Source organism: Alligator mississippiensis, chromosome 3 (genome assembly GCF_030867095.1).
Source record: "Alligator mississippiensis isolate rAllMis1 chromosome 3, rAllMis1, whole genome shotgun sequence".
Taxonomy (NCBI): domain Eukaryota; kingdom Metazoa; phylum Chordata; order Crocodylia; family Alligatoridae; genus Alligator; species Alligator mississippiensis.
The window spans coordinates 97878129-97902145 of NC_081826.1; the positions used below are offsets into that span (position 1 = coordinate 97878129).

At 45.0% G+C, this 24017-nt stretch overlaps 1 protein-coding gene across 5 annotated transcripts in view; it reads right to left on the minus strand.

Moving 5' to 3' along the window:
- The window catches only part of PTPN2 (protein tyrosine phosphatase non-receptor type 2), a 56061-nt gene that overhangs the window by 4410 nt on the left and 27634 nt on the right, over positions 1–24017 (minus strand). For 3 of the 5 annotated variants that reach the window (XM_014606686.3, XM_014606687.3, XM_014606689.3), the window contains 4 exons: positions 19020–19229; positions 14344–14502; positions 3289–3482; positions 880–2010 (listed from right to left, as the gene is read on the minus strand). In XM_014606686.3, the coding sequence (XP_014462172.1) occupies positions 1803–2010; positions 3289–3482; positions 14344–14502; positions 19020–19229 (771 nt within the window). In that variant the 3' untranslated portion in view covers positions 880–1802. Of the gene's footprint in view, positions 1–879; positions 2011–3288; positions 3483–14343; positions 14503–19019; positions 19230–24017 lie in introns of those variants that run through there. The other 2 variants (XM_006271944.4, XM_014606688.3) reach the window with 1 other exon arrangement.

A 24017-nucleotide genomic window follows, 5' to 3' on the forward strand; every position in this document is an offset into this window, starting at 1 on the left:
GAGATCAACTGGTTTTGTGATTTCTGTGAAATCCATGCAATTGCGATTTGAGTAGGTCCCTACTTATAATTCTTTTATAAAGACCAGGGGAATTGCACAATGAGCTTCTATTAACACCATCTGGAGTTCCCTGTGTACCCACTGCAATTCAATGAGAAAATATCTTTGTGTCTGTGCAACAGTAGGTCATACTCAAGTCTGGGTCCCTTCTTTCAGAGCTTGCAGACAATGGAAGCCTCAAGTTACTCACTTCTTTGGATGAGACTAACCTATATGCTTAACATATATTGTTAACATATATTGCACTTTTCATCAGTAAAGCTCAAAAGTACTTTACAAAGGAGGTAAGTGTCATTGTTATAATTTAAGAGATGTGGACATAAAAGCCCAGAAATACTGACTTGCCCATAGTCACTCAGCAGTGGCAGACCTAGGACTGGAAACCAATGCCCTCAGCTGCAACACAGTGCTCTAGCCACTAGACTAGACTGCTTCCATCCTCAGATTAAAACAGGTAATTGCATATGGAGCTGGGAAAATAACTACTGGATACAAATTTCCATACAAAATAGTGCAAAATTTATACTTCATGGTTATAAAGTGATCTAGGTGCCAGTACTCCCTTCATTTGCTATTCTTGACAAAGCAGTTAACCATCAGGCTGATTATGATGTTAGGCAACTTAAAGAGTACCTTATAAAGGTCTGGCAAACTCAATTAAGATTGGGCTCAATTACTAGGATCTAAATTCAGCAACAACTAATAGCATCTATACTTGGTACCCAGTATTTTCATTTAAGAATGAATCGGTTTTAAGTTGCCATATGTTTCCACTAGATCTTAATTACTACAAGGAATGCAACTCACACACGCAAAATATCATGTTTCACATTTAATGGAATGTCAACTTTAACAAAGCTAGGGCTTCAAACAGTAGCTGAAGTCTGAATACAACTTCCATTCACCAGTTTAACAGTTTGCCTTTAGGTAAGGGGGAGTTAAGTTTCCCATAATTTTTAAACCAAAAAACCCCTCAGAAGTAAATTATTTAAATAAATTCCAAAAAATAGAAAAAATAAATAAGGAATGCAACTTACAGAACAGATAAGTGGTTCATCAGACCCCTAGCTGCTCATATCAAAAGTCTCAAAGTCTTGAAATATGGGGAATGGATGCACTGTTAACTACTGTAATGCACAAATTATGCTTTACATTCGTTTCAAAATCAGATTCTTTCTTGGTCAAAGAGTTTGTACAAACTGAGCTTTAAAAGTACAGTTAACTACAAAAGTAAGATTAAATACGCAGTTATAAAATATCTTTATCCTAGGTCATAAGAATATAAAATGTTTATGCCCATGATCATAGTACATTACACATTACACACATGAAAGGATAGCCTCTTTGCATTAATAATGTAAATGATACAACACTGTTTATTGCTTATGTCAGGTGTAAATTAAGACAGCCTCAGTAGTTAAAACTTTGTGGCTCAGGGTCTGTCTTGTAGATTTGGTGGAAAACTATTTTAAAAAGTGTATAAATACATTTGCAGGAAACTTGTACCTGTTTAACAAAAATGAACCACTTTATTCAGATAGCAATTTGCTGTTTGGTTTCAGAAGTACCTGCAGTGAGAAGTCCTGAGATGTTGACTCGTGATCAGTTTACATCACTTATCTAGTTAACATTTAAACTTCTGCACCAATTTAGGTGTAAGAAGTTTGCTGATGAATGGCAAACCCCTAACAACTAATTTGCAGCATAATTAACTGCTAATGCAGACAAGCTCACTTGTTTACTTACAAGGAATGCTCTTGAAAATACATTTTCCAGCAAGAAACAGCTCCAAATAAAATCAATGTACCAAACATAACCTTAATGAGAATAGGTTTCCAATATAACCACCTTTTCCTTTTTCGTTCAGTTTCACTTAACTTCTGTTTCATCTGCTGCAGCTTCTGTGCCGTGTTAGCCTTTCTATCCTCTCGAAGGCGTTTCCGAACAGTACTGGGGAAAAGAAAAAGGAAAATGTCCTAAGCAATAGAATAGGAGGAACCCTTGAAGACATGTTAAAGGTAGTGCTTCTTCCCCCAGCACATACAGAAGGCTTAATCTGTCTGGAACTATTTATGAACAAAACAAGAGGAGAACCTGGAGGGGAATGTGAAAATACCCTGGGTACTTCCAGTCAGGTTGCTAAATGGAGCCTTAGAAAATGCCAGATTCTAAAACAACCCACAAACCTTAATTTTGTCCCCTCTTGCATAGGCATGATGCACTCAATCACCTGAACTCTGGCTTCAATGAAAATATGTGTATGTATTTTTGTACAAAAACAGATACTAGACAAATAACATGCCTCTTTACTTGTGTCTTCCTTGCAAAGTTAACTCAGCTTCATATCAAGTCAGCTTCCTATCAAGTCACTGACCCTAAAGGCTTCCCCCCCTGTGATCAGTGACTAGGTGCTTGTCTTGGACTATAAAAGTTAAGTCCCAATCTAAGTTTCCATTTGGGATGACAGCTTGCCTTGTCACAGAGCAAGGATACAGGCAAAAATCAGACAAAGACAATACATCCTCTCTTACCTTCCCACAATTCCCTGTGCACACAAAAGTTCTCCCACAAAAAAAATGCAGACAAGTCCTGTTTCTACAAGTCCTGGCTAACACACACCTTCATGCCTTCTCCCATGCCATCCATTAAACCCCTCATTCGCCATGAGGCTCATAAAACATTTGACAATGATTAGGCTACCAGTGACCAAAAGCCCCTATCAAGTTAAAACACCATTTTTTCACCGTTTCCCTTGTCTCTTCCTTATCTAGCCACTCCCCATCTTCTCTTAATGTAAGGCCTGGGGTAGGAGACCACCTGCTTAGTCTTGATGCAGGTCTTAGCACTATAAGACCCTGACCCACAGGCAGGTAGGTGCCAACTCCTACAATAATACAATTAACTGCGACACATACTGCAACTCCAGCAAGGACAAAGCAACTCAGAAGAGATTTGTAATGTGCCTGTCCATATTCAGACTGAACCGCCCCCCATACCTCTAAAGTAACTGAACTGTAGAAGGTATAGGTAGGAAATAGCTAAAATTACACTGAAAAAATAAAATCCTCTCTCTTACTATGTCTGAGACTGTTCAACCAAATACTCTCTCCTTCTCCAACACAAGAGACAACTTATTCAAAATTAAGAGTTTGGTTATGACCAGCAATATAAAAATCCAATGCAACTTAAGTGTTCTCTCCTACTACATTCATTTCCGATCACACTTGCCTTTCTGTGTTTCCATCCACAGCATCTTGCACTTTGGTGGACAGGTCTGTATTTATTTTTTCCCCTATTTGCTCCTGTTTTTCTAAGCCCACACTATTTCCATTGTACTTTTCTGTAATTATTTTGGTTGGGTACGGAGGAGAGTGCTCAGAACTTGGTGCTTGGTCCTCTTTAGAAAGTTCTTTCCATCGTTTCTGAATAAAGAAGAAAGTTGTTGAGTAACAGCTTCTATATCTTTGAATAACACGGTTTGTCACAGTACTGTCATAAATAAAACTACATTAACAGAACTAAATATAATAATTTCTATAACAGAGGTTAAGACCAAACTAAGATATTCTCAATGTAAGTAAGGGTATTTTATTTTAAAAGCAAGGCAACCAACTGACTTCTAATGAGGCGTTAATTCGCTCCCAATTATGGAGTGGCCAATTTAAATGTTTAAAGTTGTTGATATATTGTAAACCTCACTTCCACCTCCAAGGCTGTGAACTACATCCCCCTGCCACCAAGTACTATTGCTATGTCCAGTTAAGGCACTAATTTAAGAGAAGTGTTCCATCTAGCACAGATGGAAAATCGTAGTAATTTGTTTCACTGTGGTAGATACATATGTGCTTGTTCTATTGTATTGGTTATTATTTAAATCTGTGTGGAATAAGAATCACTATATTTAATTCACAGGACAGAAAGAACATTTATGTTCATTATAACAGTATGACACAGGGTACATTCTAGAGAAGTCTCTCAGAATGATACCTTAAAAAAAAGCAATTCATGGACTGAGAATAGATTTTACCAAAACTCTCCTTACACATAAAATTAATGTGACAAATGTCCTATTGCCATCTCATCAAGAAATTAAATGTTTCCTCTTTTTATATTAAAAATGCTAAGTTAAATGTTTTCTTGGTTACACTCACATGCTTAGATCAAAACTAGGACAGCAAAAAGATATCCAACTGGTTAGGAAGAATTAAAACTTCAAGAACAAGTAACCATTAGTGCTCTCACCTTTAAGGAACACCAAAACCAAGACTAATGACAGTCTGAAGAAAACAACAAGGCCAATAAAAAACTCAAAATCAAGCATTCAGTGCACAGATCTATTTGCTCTGAATTAACTAAAATCTGCTGGTAAAAAGTAGGACTGCAAACCGAAAGGTAAAACTCTCGATTCCAATGCACACCTAAAATCTCTAGGAATGAATCACAGAAAATTAGGGTTGGAAGGGACATCAGGAGGTCATCTAGTCCAACCCTCCTGCGCAAAGAAGGACCATCCCCAACTAGATCATACAAGTGAGGGCTTTGTTGAGCTGGGCCTTAAAAGCCTCCAAGGATGAAAATTCCACCACCTGTCTAGCTAACCCGTTCCAGTGCTTCACCACCCTCCTAGTGAGTTTTTTCTAATATCCAACCTAAACCTCCCTTGCTACAAAACTTGAGACCATTGCTCCTTGTTCTGTCGTCCGCCACCACTGAGCACAGTCTAGCTCGGGTGGACAAAATACGCCCCATGGGCCAGATCCAAGCTGCCAACTGATTTTATCCAGCTTGCAGGTCGGCAGCTGCAAAGTTGTAAGATGCAGCCTGTAGAGAACCAGTGGTTCCATTTGCTGTAACATGCTGGGTAGACAGGCATGTCCCAGCCCTGTTCAGTTTACAACATCTCCCGCTCCGCACACGAGTAGCGCCAGGTGCACACTGGCATCAGCTGTGGACACTGCCTGCAGGTTTCTGCCAGAGATCAGGGCAACTGCCTGGGACCACAGCTGATGCAGCAGCATCACCTGCAGACCTTGGAGGATGCCCCGATCCCCAGTGGGAACCAGCCACCTGCATTTGCAGCTGATGTCAGTGCCAACCCAACACTCCTTCCGGCACACAAGCCAGGAGCTGGTGTAAGTTGCGGGGCCATGCTGTAGGTGCGGGATGGCAGGAGGGAGAGGGGGTAGAAGGGAGGAGAAGGGGGGGACGGGACAGGGAGAAGAGGCCCTACTCACAACGAGTAGCAGTGGCTGGTGCTGGGCAAAAGCAGTACCTAGCAGTGGGTGCACCCTGCACCGGCTGCTGCTACTCATCATGGGCAGGGTCGCTTCTCTGTCTCCCCCTTTCTCCCCCCCACTACAGCATGGCCCCACAGCTTACAGCAACTCCTGGCCCGTGCACTGGAAGCAGCACCGGATGGGTATTGGCATCAGCTGTGGATGCAAGTGGCCACTTCTCCCTGTGGATCAGGGTATCTGCCTGAGCCCCTCCTTGAGGTAGAGGGTGGGCTGAAGCTGTTGTGCATTCACACCAGCTCTGCCCTCTGCTTACCTCACCCCACATAGGGAGGTTGGGGGAGGGCGGGGGAGCACCAACCCAGCCTGCGACAGCCCCCCAAAACTCCTTATGTGGACCATGGATCAAAATAATTGCCCACCCCTGGTCTGGCTCCATCTTCTTTGGAACCATCCCTCAAATAGTTAAAAGGCTGCTATCAAATCCTCCCTCAGTCTTCTCTTCTTCAGACTAAATGAGCCCAATTCCCTATGCCTTTGCTCTAAAGTTATGTGCCCCAGCCCCCTATTTTTGTTGCTCTGCTGGACTCTCTCCAACTTCTCCACATCCTTTTAGTGAGGGGCCCAAAACTGAACACAGTACTCCAGATGTGGCTTCACTAGTGCCCAAGTGCCAAGTAGAAGGGAATAATTACTTCCCTTAATTTGCTGGCAACGCTCCTACTAATGCAGCCCAGTATGCTGTTAGCCTTCTTGGCAACAAGGGCACACTGCCAACTCATCCAGTTTATCGTCCACTGTAAGCCCCAAGTCCTTTTCTGCATTAAACAGATGTTTAAATAGAATCCGATTACATAGATGACCATTTAGACTAATTTCTCTCTAACATTCAAAAGCAAGAATCAATAATGCAACAGTTAAACCTAAATAGTCAATGTACAGGAATAAACATTCAAATTACCCTGGTAAATCAGCTGCAGGCTCTTGAAGAGTGAATCTTCCTATATAGGGCAGTTTAATCCCTTGGGATTTAGCAACAAGAACATCTTGACCTCTCCCAAGTTGCTGACAGTCATAAAGGTGGTGAATGGGAAACTATACAGTTCCCTTCTGGTGAACTTGATAACACTGATCTCCTTTTAAAAAGCAGAGGGTATAGATAAGAGAATCAGCTCTTAGCTAGCTCCAGTATATCCATTTGATCTTGCACTATCACATTCTTCTGGGCCATAATCACTATCAAGACCATGGGACTTTCAATGGTAGAATACAGTGAGCAAAATCCTGACCTCTCTCCAGATACTGCCAGAACTCTTACAGGCTTCAACAGGGTCAGGCTTTCAGTTCTTGAGTCAAAAATTCTCATTTTTTAAATTATACTATTCTCCTCCTCCCCTCAAAGATCGGACACTTCTGGTACTTTCTGAACCTACAACAAAATTAAGTCTCACTCCAAAAAGATGAATTTGAAGATAAGCATGACAAAGAAAAAGCAGTCAATTACTTTAAAGCAGGGGCATAACCCACAGCTGCCCATGAGTCTTGGTGTTGACCCATGTGCTGAATACAGTACATAGATCTAGCACATGTGGGGCAAGCCAGTGACATGCCAGCCTTGCACCATTCATCTGGCCCATGGGACCCGATGAGAGTTTGATACCCCTGCTGTACAATGAATTCCAAGTAGAATCAATTTAGCAGAAAGAATGAAGAAAAAGTGAGCCACAGGAAGCGTAACTGAATAGGGATTTAGCATTAGAAATGAGGAGGTATTGGTGACAGGCTGGTCCAAGATGCTGTGACTGGGGGAAAGATTGGAGAAAACACTTTCTTGCTTTCAGAATCATTTCACCTTCACTAAAATTCTCAGATTATGAAGATACTTATTCATTACGATTCCCCCCATGCCTATTTTCTGTCTGAATTATTCAAAAAGGTTCCTTGTAAACTCTTACTGTGAGTTGACTATAACTGTAGTCTTCAAACATACCTATAGGAAGACAGAGAACGTTTTCTGACCTTACAGCGCCAGATTCATTGAGATAGTCTGTATGTATAGATCCCTTGTTCGTGGGTCCATATGCCCGCCCCCTTGCACAGAAGACTGTAATCTTTTGAGCAGCGATCTCTGTAGCTGCTGCCCATATAGCCTACATACTCTCATGTTACCCTCTTTCCCAAATGCAGAAAGAAAAAAAAAGTCCTGAAATGTCAATCAGTTCCTTTGTTGCTAAGATCTTGATCAAATGTCTCTTGAGCTACAGCAAAAGAAGCTAAGTCATAGGATCCATGCATCAGTGCATCCTTCAAGGTGAAAAATCAGTTACTTAAAAGAGGTTTGAAGCCAGTCTCATTTTTGGTGACTAGCCAAGCAATAAGTCTTCAAGAAGGGTGCGCTAGAAAACATATTTAAACAATGCCTTCGGGACTGCTGGACCAAACTGCACATTGGAGCTGGAGCCCAACATTGAGGGACAGTGGATGGTAAATGTATGAATATAGTACAGCAGGTAGCTACTTTGCAAATACCAGCTGTAAGAATTCTATTAATGCATGCTGCTGTGGCTGGCTAAGCTCTGATATAACAGTAAATCTCATTCTAAAAAAAGTTGACTGTCTCACAGGCAGCAGTTCCAATATATTCGGGGATTTTCCTCGAAACGCCTTTCTGTGGAAATAGCTTGAACTCTGGGGATCTGCTTATGAAGGTAATCAAGCTTGAAGACATGCAAAGTCGTCTTGTCCTATGATGGTCACAAGACACTTCTCATATGTCCAGACTTCCCGCCCCCCCCAAGCAGCCAGACAGTGGAAAATTTATATCACAAACATGGTGAAAGCTATATTTTTAGATATCAATTCTGAGGGATGCATCAGTCATTCTGAGACAAAAAGTTACGTAAAAAGCATCAGCAATCGAATCCTGAATCTCATATCACAGGATACTAAGAATGCCATTTTAAATGAACAAACATAACATGAAATGGATTAAAATAGATTCATGGATCAAATGGCTAAATATGGCAAGTATAAAGTTCAACTTTTAAGGATATTTTTTTCACATGGAAAAACAGTAACAAACCCTTCAAGAACCTGAATAGCCGGGTGTGAAAATTACACCCAATACTAGACAAGCAGACAAGATGCAGATTTTGATGCTAAATGTACAGATGGAGTTTTGGGGTTTTTTTAAAATACTAGTAGCTAAACAATTCCAATAGGCAAACCTGACACTCAAAATACAAAGTAAATACTTCCATTTTACATGACATGTACATGAAGCAAGGATTCTTCTACTCTAACAGCAAATATTCTGGACTTCCACAGAGGAACTGCTGTCCACTGTTGTCAATGAATTAACATCTATACCAGTGATTCTCAATCAGGGTGCCTTTTAAGCATACCACAAGGTACTGCACAATACTAGTGCAGCTGGGTAAGAGAAAGATCCACAAGATCTACACGATACACAAAATAAATCCAGAAATTTCAAAACAGGAATCATAACACCAAAACATTTTGACCTGTTACAGTCTTTGAGGGCTTTGCAACGGAAGAACTGCTCTATTCATTCTGCCAGTAAAAAAGTGCTATCATTTTTCAAAGGGTGCCCCAAGTCTAATGATGGGTGCCTCATGTCTAAAAAGGTTGAGAACCACTAATCTATACAATCAGAAGCAGAGACTAAAAAGACTACATCATGACTTTGTAAAGCAACATCTAGAAGAGATTATAGAAAAAATAAAAAAGTTTATTCAAGGGATGCAGAAGGTTAAAGAACTACACTTTATGTGCCTGAGACTGATCCCTTTTTAGTCCAACTATGCCTTTCTTATTCCATCTATTGTTTCTCCTGCTTAGGTGGTCTGCTATTTGTTGAGTGCTCCTGGCACTTGCATCATTATGCTGTTGACTATTCTGAAAACACTGCTCCTATTAAATAGGTTCTTAAAAGGTGCTTTGATCTTATTGAAGCCAGTCCTGACAATTTACACCAGAGAGTACTCAAGGAGCTGGCGAGCATCATAGCTCAGCCCCTGGCACGGATCTGTGAGAGCTCCTGGTGAAGTGCCTGAAGATTGGAAGAAGGCCAATGTGGTGCCTATCTTCAAGAAAGGGAGGAAAGTGGATCCGGCAAACTACAGGCCTATCAGCCTGACCTCTATCCTAGGGAAGGTCTTAGAAAAAATCATCAAGGAGGCCATTCTTAACGGACTGGCTGATGGCAACACCCTGAGGGACAGCCAGCTCGGGTTTGTTGCGGGTAGGTTGTGCTTGACCAATCTCATTTCCTTTTACAACCAGGTGACCTACCACCTGGACGAGGGGGAAGAGACTGGATATCATATATCTCAACTTTAAAAAAGTCTTTGATCTGGTATTCCATGATCACCTTTTGGCAAAATTGGCCAACTGTGGCCTTGGGTTCACCATGATCCGCTGGCTGGGGAACTGGCTCTGTGGTCAGACCCAGAGGGTGGTAGTTGATGGAAGTCAATCGTCATGGTGCCCTGTGACCAGTGGGGTCCCTCAAGGCTCTGTCCTTGGACCTATATTGTTCAACATCTTCATTAATGATGTGGACATTGGAGTCAGAAGCAGACTGGCCAAGTTCGCCGATGATACCAAACTTTGGGGTAAAGCATCCCCACCTGAGGACAGGGGGGTAATCCAGGCTGACCTTGACAGACTCAGGAAATGAGTGGACAAGAACCTGATGGTGTTTAATACTGAAAAATGCAAGGTTCTCCACCCTGGGAGGAAAAACCTGCAGCATGTCTATAGGCTCGGCAGTGCTACGCTGACTAGCGCTACGGACGAGAGGGACTTGGGGGTCAGGATTGACCACAAGATGAACATGAACCTGCAATGTGATGCTACAGCCAGTAAAGCGAGCAAAAAGCTGGCTTGCATCCATAGATGCTTCTCAAGCAAAAACAGGATGTCATTCTCCTGTTGCACTTGGCCTTGGTGTGGCCGCAGATTGAGTAGTTCGTCCAGTTTCGGGCTTTGCAATTCAAAAGGATGTGGAGAAGCTTGAGAGAGTCCAGAGAAGGGGGTTGGATTCAATGACCTTTCAAGGTCCCTTCCAGCCCTAATGTCCATGTCTATGAAATCTATTTTTCCTCGCCTGTATTATGCAATACATTGCTACAGTACAGTTTGATAAGACCTAAGGAGTTGTGCCTTACAAGAGAGGTTGGAATGATCTTCACACAACCCATATTACTTCTCAGATCCTCTAGAATTTGCATATACCCCTCATCCTGATGAGGGCCACAGGCTTTGGGTCTGACAGCTATCCAGATGAGCAATTCAGCCTCTTTTCAAGACATACATCAGTGTTTTGGTAGATTGTAGCAGAAAGCTGCTCCAAATGCATTTGGTATATCCACCCACTGATGTAAAGATAGTAGGATATCTAGCACCTTTATTCAGTTGATTGACTTTGGTCATCCTTGGAAAAGCCTGAGATGAAACCTTGAGTTATAGAGGCAAAGAAGGACACATGCTTGAGACATTCCTTACATCTTCACTGCTGCTAGGATACAAAACTAACCCAGATGATATAAAACCTTTGTCAGAGGAAAAAACCTCTGGCTAATCTTGACCCAAAAAACTGCTCTTATGAATTCCACTAACTGGACCAGGATAAGAATTAATTTCCTGTGGATGACCTGGGTCACAGTGAGGAACAGATCTGAAACACTAGCATATTGAACTGAATCCTAGATGACCTTAAATTTAAGGGATTCCCCCTGCAGTAGCTAGATTGTATACATGGAATACATATACATTTGTTATAAATTTTCCATGTATAGAATCTAATTACTGGAAGGCCATCTTAAATTCATCCCCCTCTACTGCTACTGCAAGGCAAGCAGTGGCAGGGGGGCAGACAGTGGGGGGTGGGAGGTGTCAAGGAACTTAACTCCTGCCTCCTTCTGCAGCCTCAGACTCCCCCCGCCCCCCACTCCCGCCCCTACAGCCTCTGCCTCTGTGCCTGCCTCCCTGAGACTCCTCCCACTTGCCCTTTCCTTCCCACCATTTCCCCTTGCTCTGCTCTGGCAGGATCTGGCCCTGCTTCAGCCTGGGACATGGAACAGAACCCCAGCCTGGCCCAGCAGCAGTGGCAGCAGCATGACATCTGCAGCACTGGCTCAGAGACCCAGATGCAGGTGCTGCTACCACCAGTGCCACAGGGCTGGGCTAGGGCTCAGTGGGGCTACAGCAAGGGTAATGGTAGGGGGCAGAAGGAAGCAGGTGGCAGAAGCTGCTGCAAGAGGAAGAAATGGGGGCCAGGGAGCCTGAGGCTGCAGGCTTGTTTTTAAAAGCTGAAGACAGATTCCTCATGTTGGTATTAAAAAAAAAAAAAAGAAAGAAATTATGCCTGTGCATTATTACATAAATTTGGCAGACTAACCAGGCCCCGTAGCCAGTACATTTTTTGCATCCAGGTCAGGGGCGGGCAAAATATGGCATGCGGGCTGCATCTACCTTGCCAGGCCATTCAATCCGGCCTGCAGGCCCCTAAAAATATTTTAAAAATTAATATTTATCTGCCCCTAGCTCCTATCAAAGATGACAAGAGCCAGGTGCAGTAGGACCCAGGAGAAGCCATGGCAGGCCCTGCCCAGCCCTGCCCCCCACCAGCTGGAAGCCCCTGCCTAGCAGAGGCTTCTGGCCTGGGACCATGGGACTGTTCGTGGTTGTGCCAGCATGGGAAATTCAGGAAATAATTGGGAGGAAGCAGGGGAAGCCCACGGACATTTCCCCAGTCCTTGGGGCCGGGCCAGCTCCTGCTGAACCCCACAGTCCAGCCTTGCAGGAGGGTGGGAAAGTAGTGGCAGGAGTGGGTAGAAGCAAGTGGCGTGCAGGAGCATGGGGCCAGTGCCAGTGGAGCCCGGAGCAGGGTGGTAGGAGTGCAAGGTGTGGGGCTGGGCTGCACCAGCGGGGGGGAAGGATGCTGACCCGGCTCCAGAGCCCCTGCTGGCCAGGACCCCGTGCTCCTCCTGCCGTGTCCAAGGGCCACTGCCAGTGGGGCCCACAGCATCGGCATGGGCCCCACGCTCCCACCCGGCTGCTGCTGGTTCCCGCGCACCTGCTCACTCCCAGTGCCCCCAGCCCAGCCCCACAGTACATGTGAGGATGGGTGTGCAGCCCCGACCCCGTGTGCCACACACTGCTCATCTGGGCTGAACGGTGGCGGCTGGGATGGTGCTCAGTGCAAGAGAAAAGCGGTCCCCTTCTCCCCATGGTCGGTGCTTCCTGCTCCAGCCACTCGCAGCCCATGTGGGGCTGTCCTACCTCTCCCCCCTGTGACAACAGAGCAGGCACAGGCAACCCCATGTGGGCTCCGAGAGGCTGCAGCATGGGACGCAGGCCATGGGGAAGGGGAGGGGCTGCTTCCCCATGCTGATCACCAGTTTGTTCCCTGCCGCCACTGCTAGCTTGGACCCCAAAACAGCTCTGGGTTCGCCTGTCGGGGCTGAAGTGGCAGCGGCAGCTGAGCAAAAACTGCTGCTCAGCATGGAGGAAAGCAGCCCCCCTGCTCGCCGCCACTGCGCAGTGTTTGCTGTGGCTGCCTGCCCAGAGCTCACACCTCCCTCTATGCTGCCCAGTGCAGCAGCAGTAGCCATGTTGAGCAGCCACAAGGGAGCACAGAGGCAGCAGTGAAGTAGCCGCCCCACAGCCTAGCGCAGCATGAGCTCCGGGTGGGCAGCCACAGCAAACACTGCTGGTGAGCAGGTGGGCCATTTTCCTCTGTGCTGAGCAGCAGTTTCTGCCCAACTGCTGCTGCTGCTCAGCCCTGACGGGTAAGCCTGGAGCTGGCGCAGGGCCCTGGCCAGCAGCAGCTGTGGGGAAGGAACTGGTGCTCAGCATGGGGAAAAAAGTGCTGCCTGTGTCTGCTCTGTACCCCATGGGCAGCAGTGACATGGCGGAGAGGCAAGACAGCCCCGTGCGGGCTGTGAGTGACTGCAGCAGGAAGTGCCAGCCACAGAGGGGGGGAGGGGAGCAGGGTGCTTTCCCCCCCCCATGCTGAGCACCAGTTCATTCCACACCGCTGCTGCTCAGTCCAGACAGGCAAGCATGGAGTGTGCAGGGCTGGGGCTGCGCATTTCTCGCTGCCTGTACCCCAGGGCTGGGGCAGGGGGCACTGGGAGTGAGCAGGCATGCGGGAGCCAGCAGCAGCCAGGAGGGAGGGAGCACTGGGCCCATGCCTGTGTCCCAGGACCAGTGCAAGTGGGTCCCAGAGCAGGGCGGCAGGAGTGTGGGGTCCTGGCCAGCAGGGGCTCTATGGAGCTGGGTCAACTCCCCATTCTCCCTGCTGGCGTAGCCCAGCCTGGCTCCACAGATCCCTGCCAGCCCACACTTGTGCCGCCCCACTCTGGGCCCTGCTGGCGCTGGCCCCAGAACTTTGGTGCAGGCCCTATGCTCCCACTTGCTTCCACTCCCCCCCGCTGCTTTCCCCACTTTCCTGCCTGCCCGCCAGCCACTCTACACTACATGCCCACATCCATACCCACACATATCCCCACAAACACCCATATGCAATCACTTCTGTATATACAGCACAAATGCACACAAATCAGGACAAAATTTTTTTTTTTAAATTAAATTAAAATATATTATTATGGGTGCTTGAATTTTAGTAAGTAATTTGTCCCCCATGTGTCGTCCCCCCCTCCCCCGATGGCAAACCCTCTTTCCCAAAGAAGTACTTCCAGGAGCAAGGGGAAAGACTTCTGGTGGCAAAGGTCAGAGGTTAGGGGTGGGTCCCAAGATGGTGACCAGGGGCCGGGGCACCTGTCAAGTGGCAGGACTGCCCACGCGGCCCTCAACAGCTTGCCAAAACTCGCTAAATGTCCCTCCACCCAAAATAATTGCCCGCCCCTTATCTAGCTTAAAAGACATCCATCTGCTCAACCAAACACAGAAATGACATGGTTTCAAGCTATACAAAAAAAATTTAAAAAATCACCAATTGATATTTTATCGTTTAAAAATGGATTTTAAAAAGTCAACTCATTTTATTCTGAACATTTACCTGTATAGTTGAATCTCCCATTATAAATTTTGTTCCTTCTATTACAGCCATATATGAAAACCTTAATTGGTCAGGTGTCTGAATAAGCCCCATTCGATATTTCCTCATGTCTAATAATACTTTCTTTATGTCTACAGAAAAGGGATCCTTTTTTTCCATCTGCAAAAAGAACAGCATATAAATCATAAAATATGTACATTCAACTTCATGCTGCATTCTTCAGTTATTCCCAAAAAAACTGAACAACTGAAAACAGGTTTCCCAAATTATTTCTCACAAGAATGAGTTCTACTCAGAAACAAAAAGGTATATTGTCAGTTCTTTTAAATCACGAAAAAGCCAATATGTTAATAATAACTGGATCACTAAGCCTTAATAGAATTACACACACACAATTTTACTCATGCTTGTGTAAGTTGCAAGACTAGGTCAGATCAGATAAATGAGCCCAAGAGGTGGAGGAAGTAATTATTTTAAAAAAATGTTAATGCTTATTTACTAAGGCATAAAGGAATAAGTCCACATTCAAGATCAATCACTTTTGAGTTAAAGTTAGGACAATACAAAGAACTACCTAAAGCCTAAAGAGTTCAACATCAATTTTACTGAAACTGCAGAGGCCTGTAAAGACAAGTTACACTACTGTTATTTGTAATATTCAATACCTTTTCAGCATTGCCAACTCAAGCTGTCAAAACAGTCTGGCCTCAAAAATCATTATATTTCATATAAAATAGTAAAGCAACTAAACCATCTCCAAATTTAATATTATTGTGCATTTAAGGCGCATCTGAATGACATTTTAAAGCTTTTCTCTGCAACGTACAGCATACTGTTACAGACAGAAATTTAAATTCCCATTGTCTTGCTTGTAGATACTGCTCTAAAAATTGAAACTCCAAATTTTATCAATTGCTGACATGGTCAGTAGCTGAAATTTTAAGTATACCAAATAATAAAATGACTCAAAGTAAAATTGCAAGATCTGATAATGCCGACTTTTAAAAACTGCTTTCTGGAGGAACTCTGTAAATCTCTCCACATTCCTCAACACAACTATTCCAAGGGTCCACTTTACTTAACCTAAGCATCTAAAACAACTTTTGATTTCTTTTTTTTTTGTTGGGGTTTTTGTTTGTTTCTTGTGTTAAGTTTGTTAGAGAACAGGCAAACTAGTTATCATAAAATAAAGAGGCATCAGCAGCTCCACAGCCACTGCTGATGCATATACTCATCTCATGCAGTCAGAGGAAGCTAAATTGTCCAATATCCCCCTTCCACTGAACAATAAACTACCCTTCATTAATTTACACTTGCTGGTGGGATTAGCATGTGCACAAGGGCAGTTACTATGGAGCAGTTAATACAAGATAATCTGACATGATTTATTCCAGAATAAGAATTTTGTTTGTAGTCTCAGATTCATAACGACAATGTTGCAAGAGCTCTTTATATCAACCTACATTCATTGCCATGGAAAAAATGTATATATATTACTAGGGCCTGGTTTAAATCGCAGGCCCAGCTCACTAGTGGTCCAATCGTGGCAGGAGCTGCCATTTTTGCACCCAGATCATGCCTCCTTCCCCTCCCCCTCAATGTCTCCTGAGTGGCTGAGGGAGCAGGTTTAGGACCATCTGGACAGCTGAGCCTGGCTCCAGGGCTAGGCTAGGAGCAGGGATCAGGAGTATCTAGCAGGAAGGGAGGAAGAATATTGCCAATTTCCCCATGGGGCACAGAGCCCCTTCACTGGATGGGGTTAGAGAAACCCACCTGGCTACTGGGGGAAGTGGACTTACCTTGCAGCACACCCAGCTCCTGGCAGACCCCAGGCTAGCCAAACTCGCTGGCTTTGGCAGTGGCTTGCCAGCACCCACAACCAACAAAGAGTTGTGAGGCAGGCAAAAGGGGCTGGAGCGTGGATGGCTCACTCACACGCAGGGGCCTGTTGCCCATCAGACTCGCTCACTGCTACCCCACTCTGTATGCAGGTGCCCTGCTGAGGCAGCACTGATCACTTCCCTCCCACTCCCCACCTGGCCCCACCCAGCAATGCACCACTGCTGGTGCTGGCTGGGGCGGAGAGACTGGGCGCTGTACAGTGCCACAGATGCCACCCCGGCTCCATCTCGTTGCAACAAAATGCTGGAATATGGCCCAGCAAGCGGCTGTATTGTGGAACTGCACTGCAAATAGTAGCTTCTTTGTGAAAGAAAAAAAAATCATTTAAATTTTGCGATTTTCACAAAAAATGCAAAATTGTGATTTAAACCAGCCAGTATATATAATGGATATATAGTTTTTAAAATCTTATCAGGTAAACGTCTTTTTCCCCCAATAATCCATAATCATGACTAAGTTCAGGGCAATAAATCTTTCAGTACCAAATTGGAAGCAGGAAAATAGGAAATTTACTTCCAATCCTACATGGTATTCAGGAGTTTTCAACCTTTTTTTTTTTTTTAAAACAAGTTTACCCCTTCCATCTCAAAGTTTCAGCTCATGTACCCCTTTATATTTTTTTCTTCTTTTTAAGGGGGAGGAGCAGATAGAGGCCCCGTGGTGAGGGAGGGAATGGGGCAGGGGCAGGCACTGCTCAGCTGGGTCGGGCTGTGGGATGAAGCCACAAGCTGCTTGTCCAGGGGATGCAAGAAGGGGGGTGCATGGTGGGCAGATCAAGGCCCCAGTGTCTCTGGATCTGCGCATGGGCAGAAGGTGGGGCTGCTGCTGTGGGCAGATCAAGGCCCCAGCAGTGGGGGAGGGAGTGAGGCTGGGGCAGGGCAGCTCCCACTGCTATGTGCACCCTGGGAGGGCATGGGGGGCCTGTGACCCCAGATCTATGCAAGGGGTACAGACAGGCTGCCACTGCGGGCTGGGCTCTTCCCAGCGGGGGCTGGGCTGGGCTGTGCTTGGGGCAGGCAATGGCAGCACTGGCAGGTGCTGCCCAGCTGGGGTGGGACAGGGCACAGGACAAAGTCACAGCTTGTCCAGGGGGTGGCTTGGGCCCCCAGATCTGTGCACAGGGCAGGGCAGGATGCTGCTGCAGGCTGGGGCAGTGCTGGCTCTTCCAGGCAGGGGAGCTAAGTCAGGGCTGTGTTCGGGGCAGGTGGCAGAGCTGGGAGGGGGGGCTGGGGAAGGAAGCTGCAGCCACCCCAAAATTCGCCATAGCTCCCTCCCAGCAACGCCACCACACACACCGAGCACAGCCTAGCTCAGCCCCCTGTCAGAAAGAACCTGATGCAGCCCTCGGCCCCAGCCCACAGCAGCAGCCTGCCCTCCCCCAGGCCAATCTGGGGGGCAGCACCCCCCACCCTATGCCCTCCTGGATGTGCATAACAGCAGGAGCTGCACCCCCAGACAAGCCACAGCTCTGTCCCGTGCCCTGCTCTGCCCAGGCTGGGCAGCACCTGCCCCAGCCCCTTTCCCTCCCTCACCAAGGGGGCACTCAATCTGCTCCCCCCATGCCCCTTCCCTATCCCCCACAACAGACTTACCAGCCCAACACCACTCTCCACGCTGCAGGGTTGCATATCGAAATCAGACTGGTATGGGTCATTACGACTCATTTTAAAAAAAAAAAATAAAAAAAAAAAAATCGGCCATCGGTATCAGCCCCAAAAAATCTCTATTCGTGCACCCCTAATATATACTGCAATGGTCTTCAAAGAATTCTTTAGTATTAACCAGTTACTGAACCAATTAACCAGTAACTGAACTAATTATATCCTTTTAAAAGTCATTCCTTCCCAACAGATAAGGAACAGTAATCTGGTTTATAAATGATGCTTTGCATTAATTACAGGGAATTCTCTCAAAGTTTTCAGTTTTATAGCAATGCTTAAACTTTCATTTGAGTCATAGAAGCCTTAAAAGAACAAAGCAAGCTTCAAGGTATGTTGGTGTGGGTTTGGGTGCAAGTAAAAACAAAAACAAAAAACCAAAACAGAAATACCCAACAGCCAACCCCAATGTTTCCTGAAAGTTTTGTAATAAAATCAGAAAAATATATTTTAACTGGAACAGCAAAAAAGTTATAAAAAAGTCACAAATTCCTGAGAAAAAAATTGACAGACATAAAAAACCCGATAATTCAAGAACACAACTCAGACCTTATGAGTTATCACCTTATGCAAAATATTAACACGCATTTAGAAGCCTAGCTTTAAGCAGCTTTTTCTTTGAATCCTTGATCTTATTTGTTCTGTTTCCTTTGCCACATTTTGCACATAATTAAGTGCTACAGTGGGGGCCAATCTTGTTGGTAGGTGTACAAGAAAATTAGCCCCACCCGAGTCCCTCTCCCCTAACCAACTGGTTGTTCTGCTTTCTGCTTCCTGCCCTGTGCTCCCTCCCTAATCTAATGCTGTTTTCAGATCAGGGACCTATCTACCACTGTGTTTGCCTGTCCCCTCCCCAATCTGCCACATGCAACACAAAGAGGCTACCTGGACCACTTGTGGCACCCATGTCACAGGCTGGCCTCCTGACTTATATTATGGGTAGCTGTGGATAAATATGTTTAAAGCACTTTAAAGACGAAGTAATAACATAGTTTACAGCAAGTCCTAATTTACTTCCACAAATATTTGTGTAAGATCTCTGTCAGTCTTAAAAACCCCACAAGTGTAAATTAAAAAAAACAAAACAACAAAACAAAACCACCCCAAAACACTTACCAGGACAAGACAGGTGTCTACCAATGAAAATGTGCCAGAACGTCCAATACCTGCACTACAGTGAATTACGGCAGGTCCATGTTCAGGATTCAATGACCCAGATTCTCTAACTTTAAACAAGAAGTTGAGGAATGAAGCTGGGGACTCAGGGACTCCAAAATCTGGCCACGTAGTATAATGAAAATGAGTTATCATCCTGGACTCGCCACTCTAAAAATAAAAAAATAATAAAATTATACGGAAGAAGGCTCTTTTCATGTTTGCCTAACTGTTCTCCTGTGACTCATCTACTTATACAGGCCAGGAATTACTCAGCATTTCTGTAAATCTTTCAGTTTGGTACAGACATTTTTATCAGATTGCTAGACATTTGCATCCTTAGATCCTAACCAACACCAGGAAGTTAGATTTATGACTGCCACATTGTCTCTTGAAACAGAAAAGCAAATGGTATCCAGTGAAGACAGCTACTGAAATCCCCAAGCCTCAACATTTTCTGGTTTAGTTTAGTTTATTTGTTTTCTCTAAAAATAACTCTCTTTTCCTACCTTTCGTAATTCAACTGATAGTAGTAACAACATAAGTATAGACAAGGCCACAGGCCACTGCCACCATTTTAAGCACCTTGCTAAATACTTCTGCTCACAGTACATGCAAGGGGCACTGTAATTAAAATTCTAGCAGCTGCTGGGATCTTAAATTTTATTTACTTTGAGGCAGCTTGATCTTGGATGCTTATGAGACTAGGAATCTCAATGAGATCAAGCAAGTAATCTCAATATCAGTTTGCTTTGTTTTGGTTTTTTAAACTATCTGATATGCTCAAGTTTACTTAGTATTATTAACATCTTATTTTAACAGAACAATTTTTGGTACATCTACCTAGTTTCTATAAAGCAAATAGTAAAAATAAGATTTAACAAACAAATGTATTGGTCCATAGAAGCTAAAGTCATTTTCATCTTCCAATCACTAGGAAAAGAAATCTGCAAAATGGAAACAGAACATTCAAATGTTTGTCTATTAGTCAGTTACTTATGAGAGGCTATGAAGGGCTGATGTACAAAAAGTTGCTTGTTAAAACAGCCATTCAGGTCACATTTATCATTTCTCAATAGTTGCCACAACAAGTGTACTGAAGTTCTGTCCAGTTACTGCTTTTTGTCCTTAGTTAATATCCAGCTCTAGCTGCCAAAAGGAAAAATATGTATTTAAAGATTAATCTTTGTCTCTATGGTTTAGATCAGGGATGAGTAAAGTCCAGCCCATGGGCAGGATCAGACCCATAGCAAACCCCACTGCCCAGTAGCCCCTGCTCACGTAACTGCAGCTGGCTTCCATGGAGACCCTAGGAGCAGTAGGGTCTGTCATGACCCAAAGGTCTGATTTTTTTTGTGTGTGCTTCGGCACTAAGAATTATCCCCGTGGGTTTGCAACTTAATTGCATAGAGGAGTTCTGCTGCGCAGAGAACCCGTGTGCAAAGGAGTGTTCCCGCCACTTTGCAGCGATCTTTGCAGGGTGCATTTCCTTTGCAACACAGAAATGCACGGTGCAAAGATTTCCCGCTCGTCGTATGCAAATTCGTGCCCCGCAACTGGCTAGTGCTAAATTATTCACACATGGCGGCTAGTGATTGGCCTGCTAGCCGTATAAGAGGCTTGAGCAGTTTCCGCCCAAGCCAAAGAGGACTCCGCATCCATCTCGTGGGGACTCTGGGTGTGCGCAGCAGGGAAATAGAAACCCTGTACGTCGCTCAGAGGAGTTTGGCAGCCTGATCCACCGCCCACCTCTTCCCGTCTTCGAACGGAGCCTACTATAAGACGTAACGACGAGTTTAATGCGCGCTTGTCCTGGACATCCGTAGTTTGTCCGCGTGGAGCCTAGCAAGCTCCACGTGATTGTTCGTGTTCTGTCTGCGTGGAGCCTTGCAACCTCCACGTATGTTCGTGTCTTCTGTTGTAACCGCAACTCAAGCAAGTTCTCAGCCTGCACCACGACCATCTGGGTGTAAGTAAAATAATCTTAAAATCAACTGTTACGTGTCTGTGCCTAATTCTAGCTCAGCGCCTGCCCTCTCCAATCCAGCCTGCCCGGGCTGCTGGCCACAGCCCGCATGCAGAGCGACGAAAGCGAGCCGGGGTCAGACCCGGCGTGCACAGGGTCATGACAGCATAGGACCAGGGTTTCTATAGAGATGGGCCCAGCAGCGCTAGCAGGGTGTGTGGCTGGGTGGGGAGCTGCTCCAGGGGTGGGATCTTGTAGTGGTGACAGTGTGGTCCAGAGCTGCAATCTACTGCCCACATGCCTCAGGCAGAAGCATGCAGGCAGCAGATCGTGGCTCTGCCCTGGCTAGACTATACTGTCACTGCTGCAAAAATCCCAGCCCTAAAGCACCTCCTCACCTTACCAGCACAGCTGGGGCCCATCTCCATGGAAACCCCAGCCTCATGATGTCATGGCACCACCGCTACTGGGGTCTCCATGGTAACTGCCTGCAGATGCAGGCAAGGGCAGCTGGGAAATGAAGTCTGACTGTCCAGCAGATCTGCCATTTTGCCCATCCTGGTGTAAATTGATTTTGACATGTACAGGGAATTGTTTCAAAGGGGACTAGTGATATTGTCATAATCAGGGCAGAAAGACAGTCCAGGACCCCAGGCCAGCAACAACGTGCCCAAGTCTTGCTTTGCTCACAGAAAGTCTCACTGAAGGCTAGACAACGAACTGGCAAGACACAAGCCTTAAATTCTTTCACACACAGCATCCAATCCCTAAATATGCATTTGTTAAACAACGTCAGTCTTACACTACTATGATTTAGCAGCCTGCAGTAAATATTCCCTTTGTGGAAACACAGTAAGATTCTCTTTATGACTGCCTGAAGCAGAGTTTTAAACCAGATTTTGTGCATTATACCCACCATTTTCTATTTATACCATGTTTACTCAAAACTATTACTTTTCTATACAATTAAAAAATAGGATGCACAGCATTCTTTCAAAATTAGCAACATTTTGGAAGTGTGGAGCACATTTAAATTGGACAATTCAGTGAGTAACATAGATCTAATCCTGAAATAAGCTGAAGGTTTAAGGATTGGGCCTCAAGGGCATTGAACAGTTACACAATGATAATGAAGAGGTGAAAAGGCATTCAGTGAGATAAACTGAGCCATAAAACAAAAAACCTTAAACAATGCCACCAGATAATCATGTTAGGAGTTCTGCTTGTCCATATAATACTCTGCCAAATGATCTGTTAAGTTCAGACTGGCATTAAGAGAGGACTGACTACACATTCTTCACAAAAGTTTTAATGGAGCTACCCTTACAACAGTGATTAAAATTAACCAGAAAAGGTTTGGTGTTAAAATCTTAATTTAGTAACACCACCTGCAATCTACAACCACAGAAGGAAAATGACCAAATGCTTCATTTTGACTTAGCTAAAACTTGAGTGCAAGGTAATTGTTTTCTAGGGTTATTTAAAAACAAACAAACTAAGGAAAAAAGTGGATCAGGTTCAATCATATTGATCTACACTGCTAACAGCGCTGGAACATCTAATCCATCAGGAGACAGTAATAGATTAACAGAGTGACAGAAATGAGGAAAACCAGCAGCGGAAGGAATGAAAGTACATCTTACTGCTGGGTTTTTAAGACATCTGAAAACGAACAGAATGGTGTCTCTTCCACTCCCCTTTCCTTCCTTCCCTTCCCATTATATCTCAGCTCTTCCCCCTCCCTCCTCAGCAGCTCAGTTTCCACATTCCTGAGTTCCTAATTCCAGTCTCCTGCCACCCGTACTTCTCATTAATCTTAGTCTTTTACACTCCTCAGACTCTTTAGTCAGACACTCCCAACTTCCTTTCTACTAGTACCTGTCTGTCATCCCTCCGGCCCCCCTCATCTCCTGCCCCAATCTAGTTCTTTCCTAGCTCTTGGCCCTCTGTGCAAGTTGGGCCATCATCTTTTTTCAGGTTATCTGGGTGCCAGCAGGGGGAGCACTGTGAGCACAAGAGCACCTTCCTGCTCTCAGTCCTGGTGCTCACACTACGGCAACCCACAGCAGTTGGAAAGACTAATTAGGCCCCCTCTATACTTCACAGGTATTACACAATTAACTGGTTAATTACACAATTATCTTAAGACCAGATACATGTGCCAAGTACTGTTACATAATAAAAAGCTCCAACAGCTATAAAGTTGCTATCAAACTTTAATTTGCACATGTAGCAGGGTCTCCTCTGCAGCTGGGAGCCCCGTACAAGCCGGGAGCCCTGGGGATCGCAGCTGCAGAGATCACCGAGGCTCAGGGGTACACAACACCCCCAGCCCACACAGGGCTCCTGGCTCAGGCTGTGCTTCACAGGCAAGTGGAACCAGGAACACCAGCAGTTGCGCAGCTCTCAGTCCTGGTTGTGTATGGTTCCTGCAGCTGGGAGCCTCCTTAGCAAAGTGGACCCCTAGCTATGGGAGCCTGCTTCTTGCCAGTGCAGAATTGAGCTCCCCCTGCACCAGCAATAAAGCATGAATAGATCTAATGCACAGTCCCATAATTTCGTCTCCTGCCGAAACTGTGCTTTGACAGGAGGTGTAATTGTGTGGATCATGCATTAGATCCAATCACTCCTTTACCTGCACATGTAGAGGGGAGCCTTAGAAACATGAATAGCATAGACACAATCTTTAGGGAATTTAGCTGATGAACTGTGAACTAACTCCATGCATGTGCACAGCTGGTCCTTAACTTGGCCAAATTAGGGTGTTTTTACAGGGTCAACAAAAGGCACATCCCTGCCATAAACACCAAGTTCACGCCAGATTTCAAAACCTTTACTTCAAGAACTGGCAGCACTAAAATTTCTCAATGGAACAATTAAGCATTTTTAACACAGTAAAGATAGATTAGGAAAAAACCCTGTGAAATGGCTGAATTCTGCAGAAGTTTCCCTAAATAATTCAACCTGAAGCAGTCACCCAACATAAAAAGTTT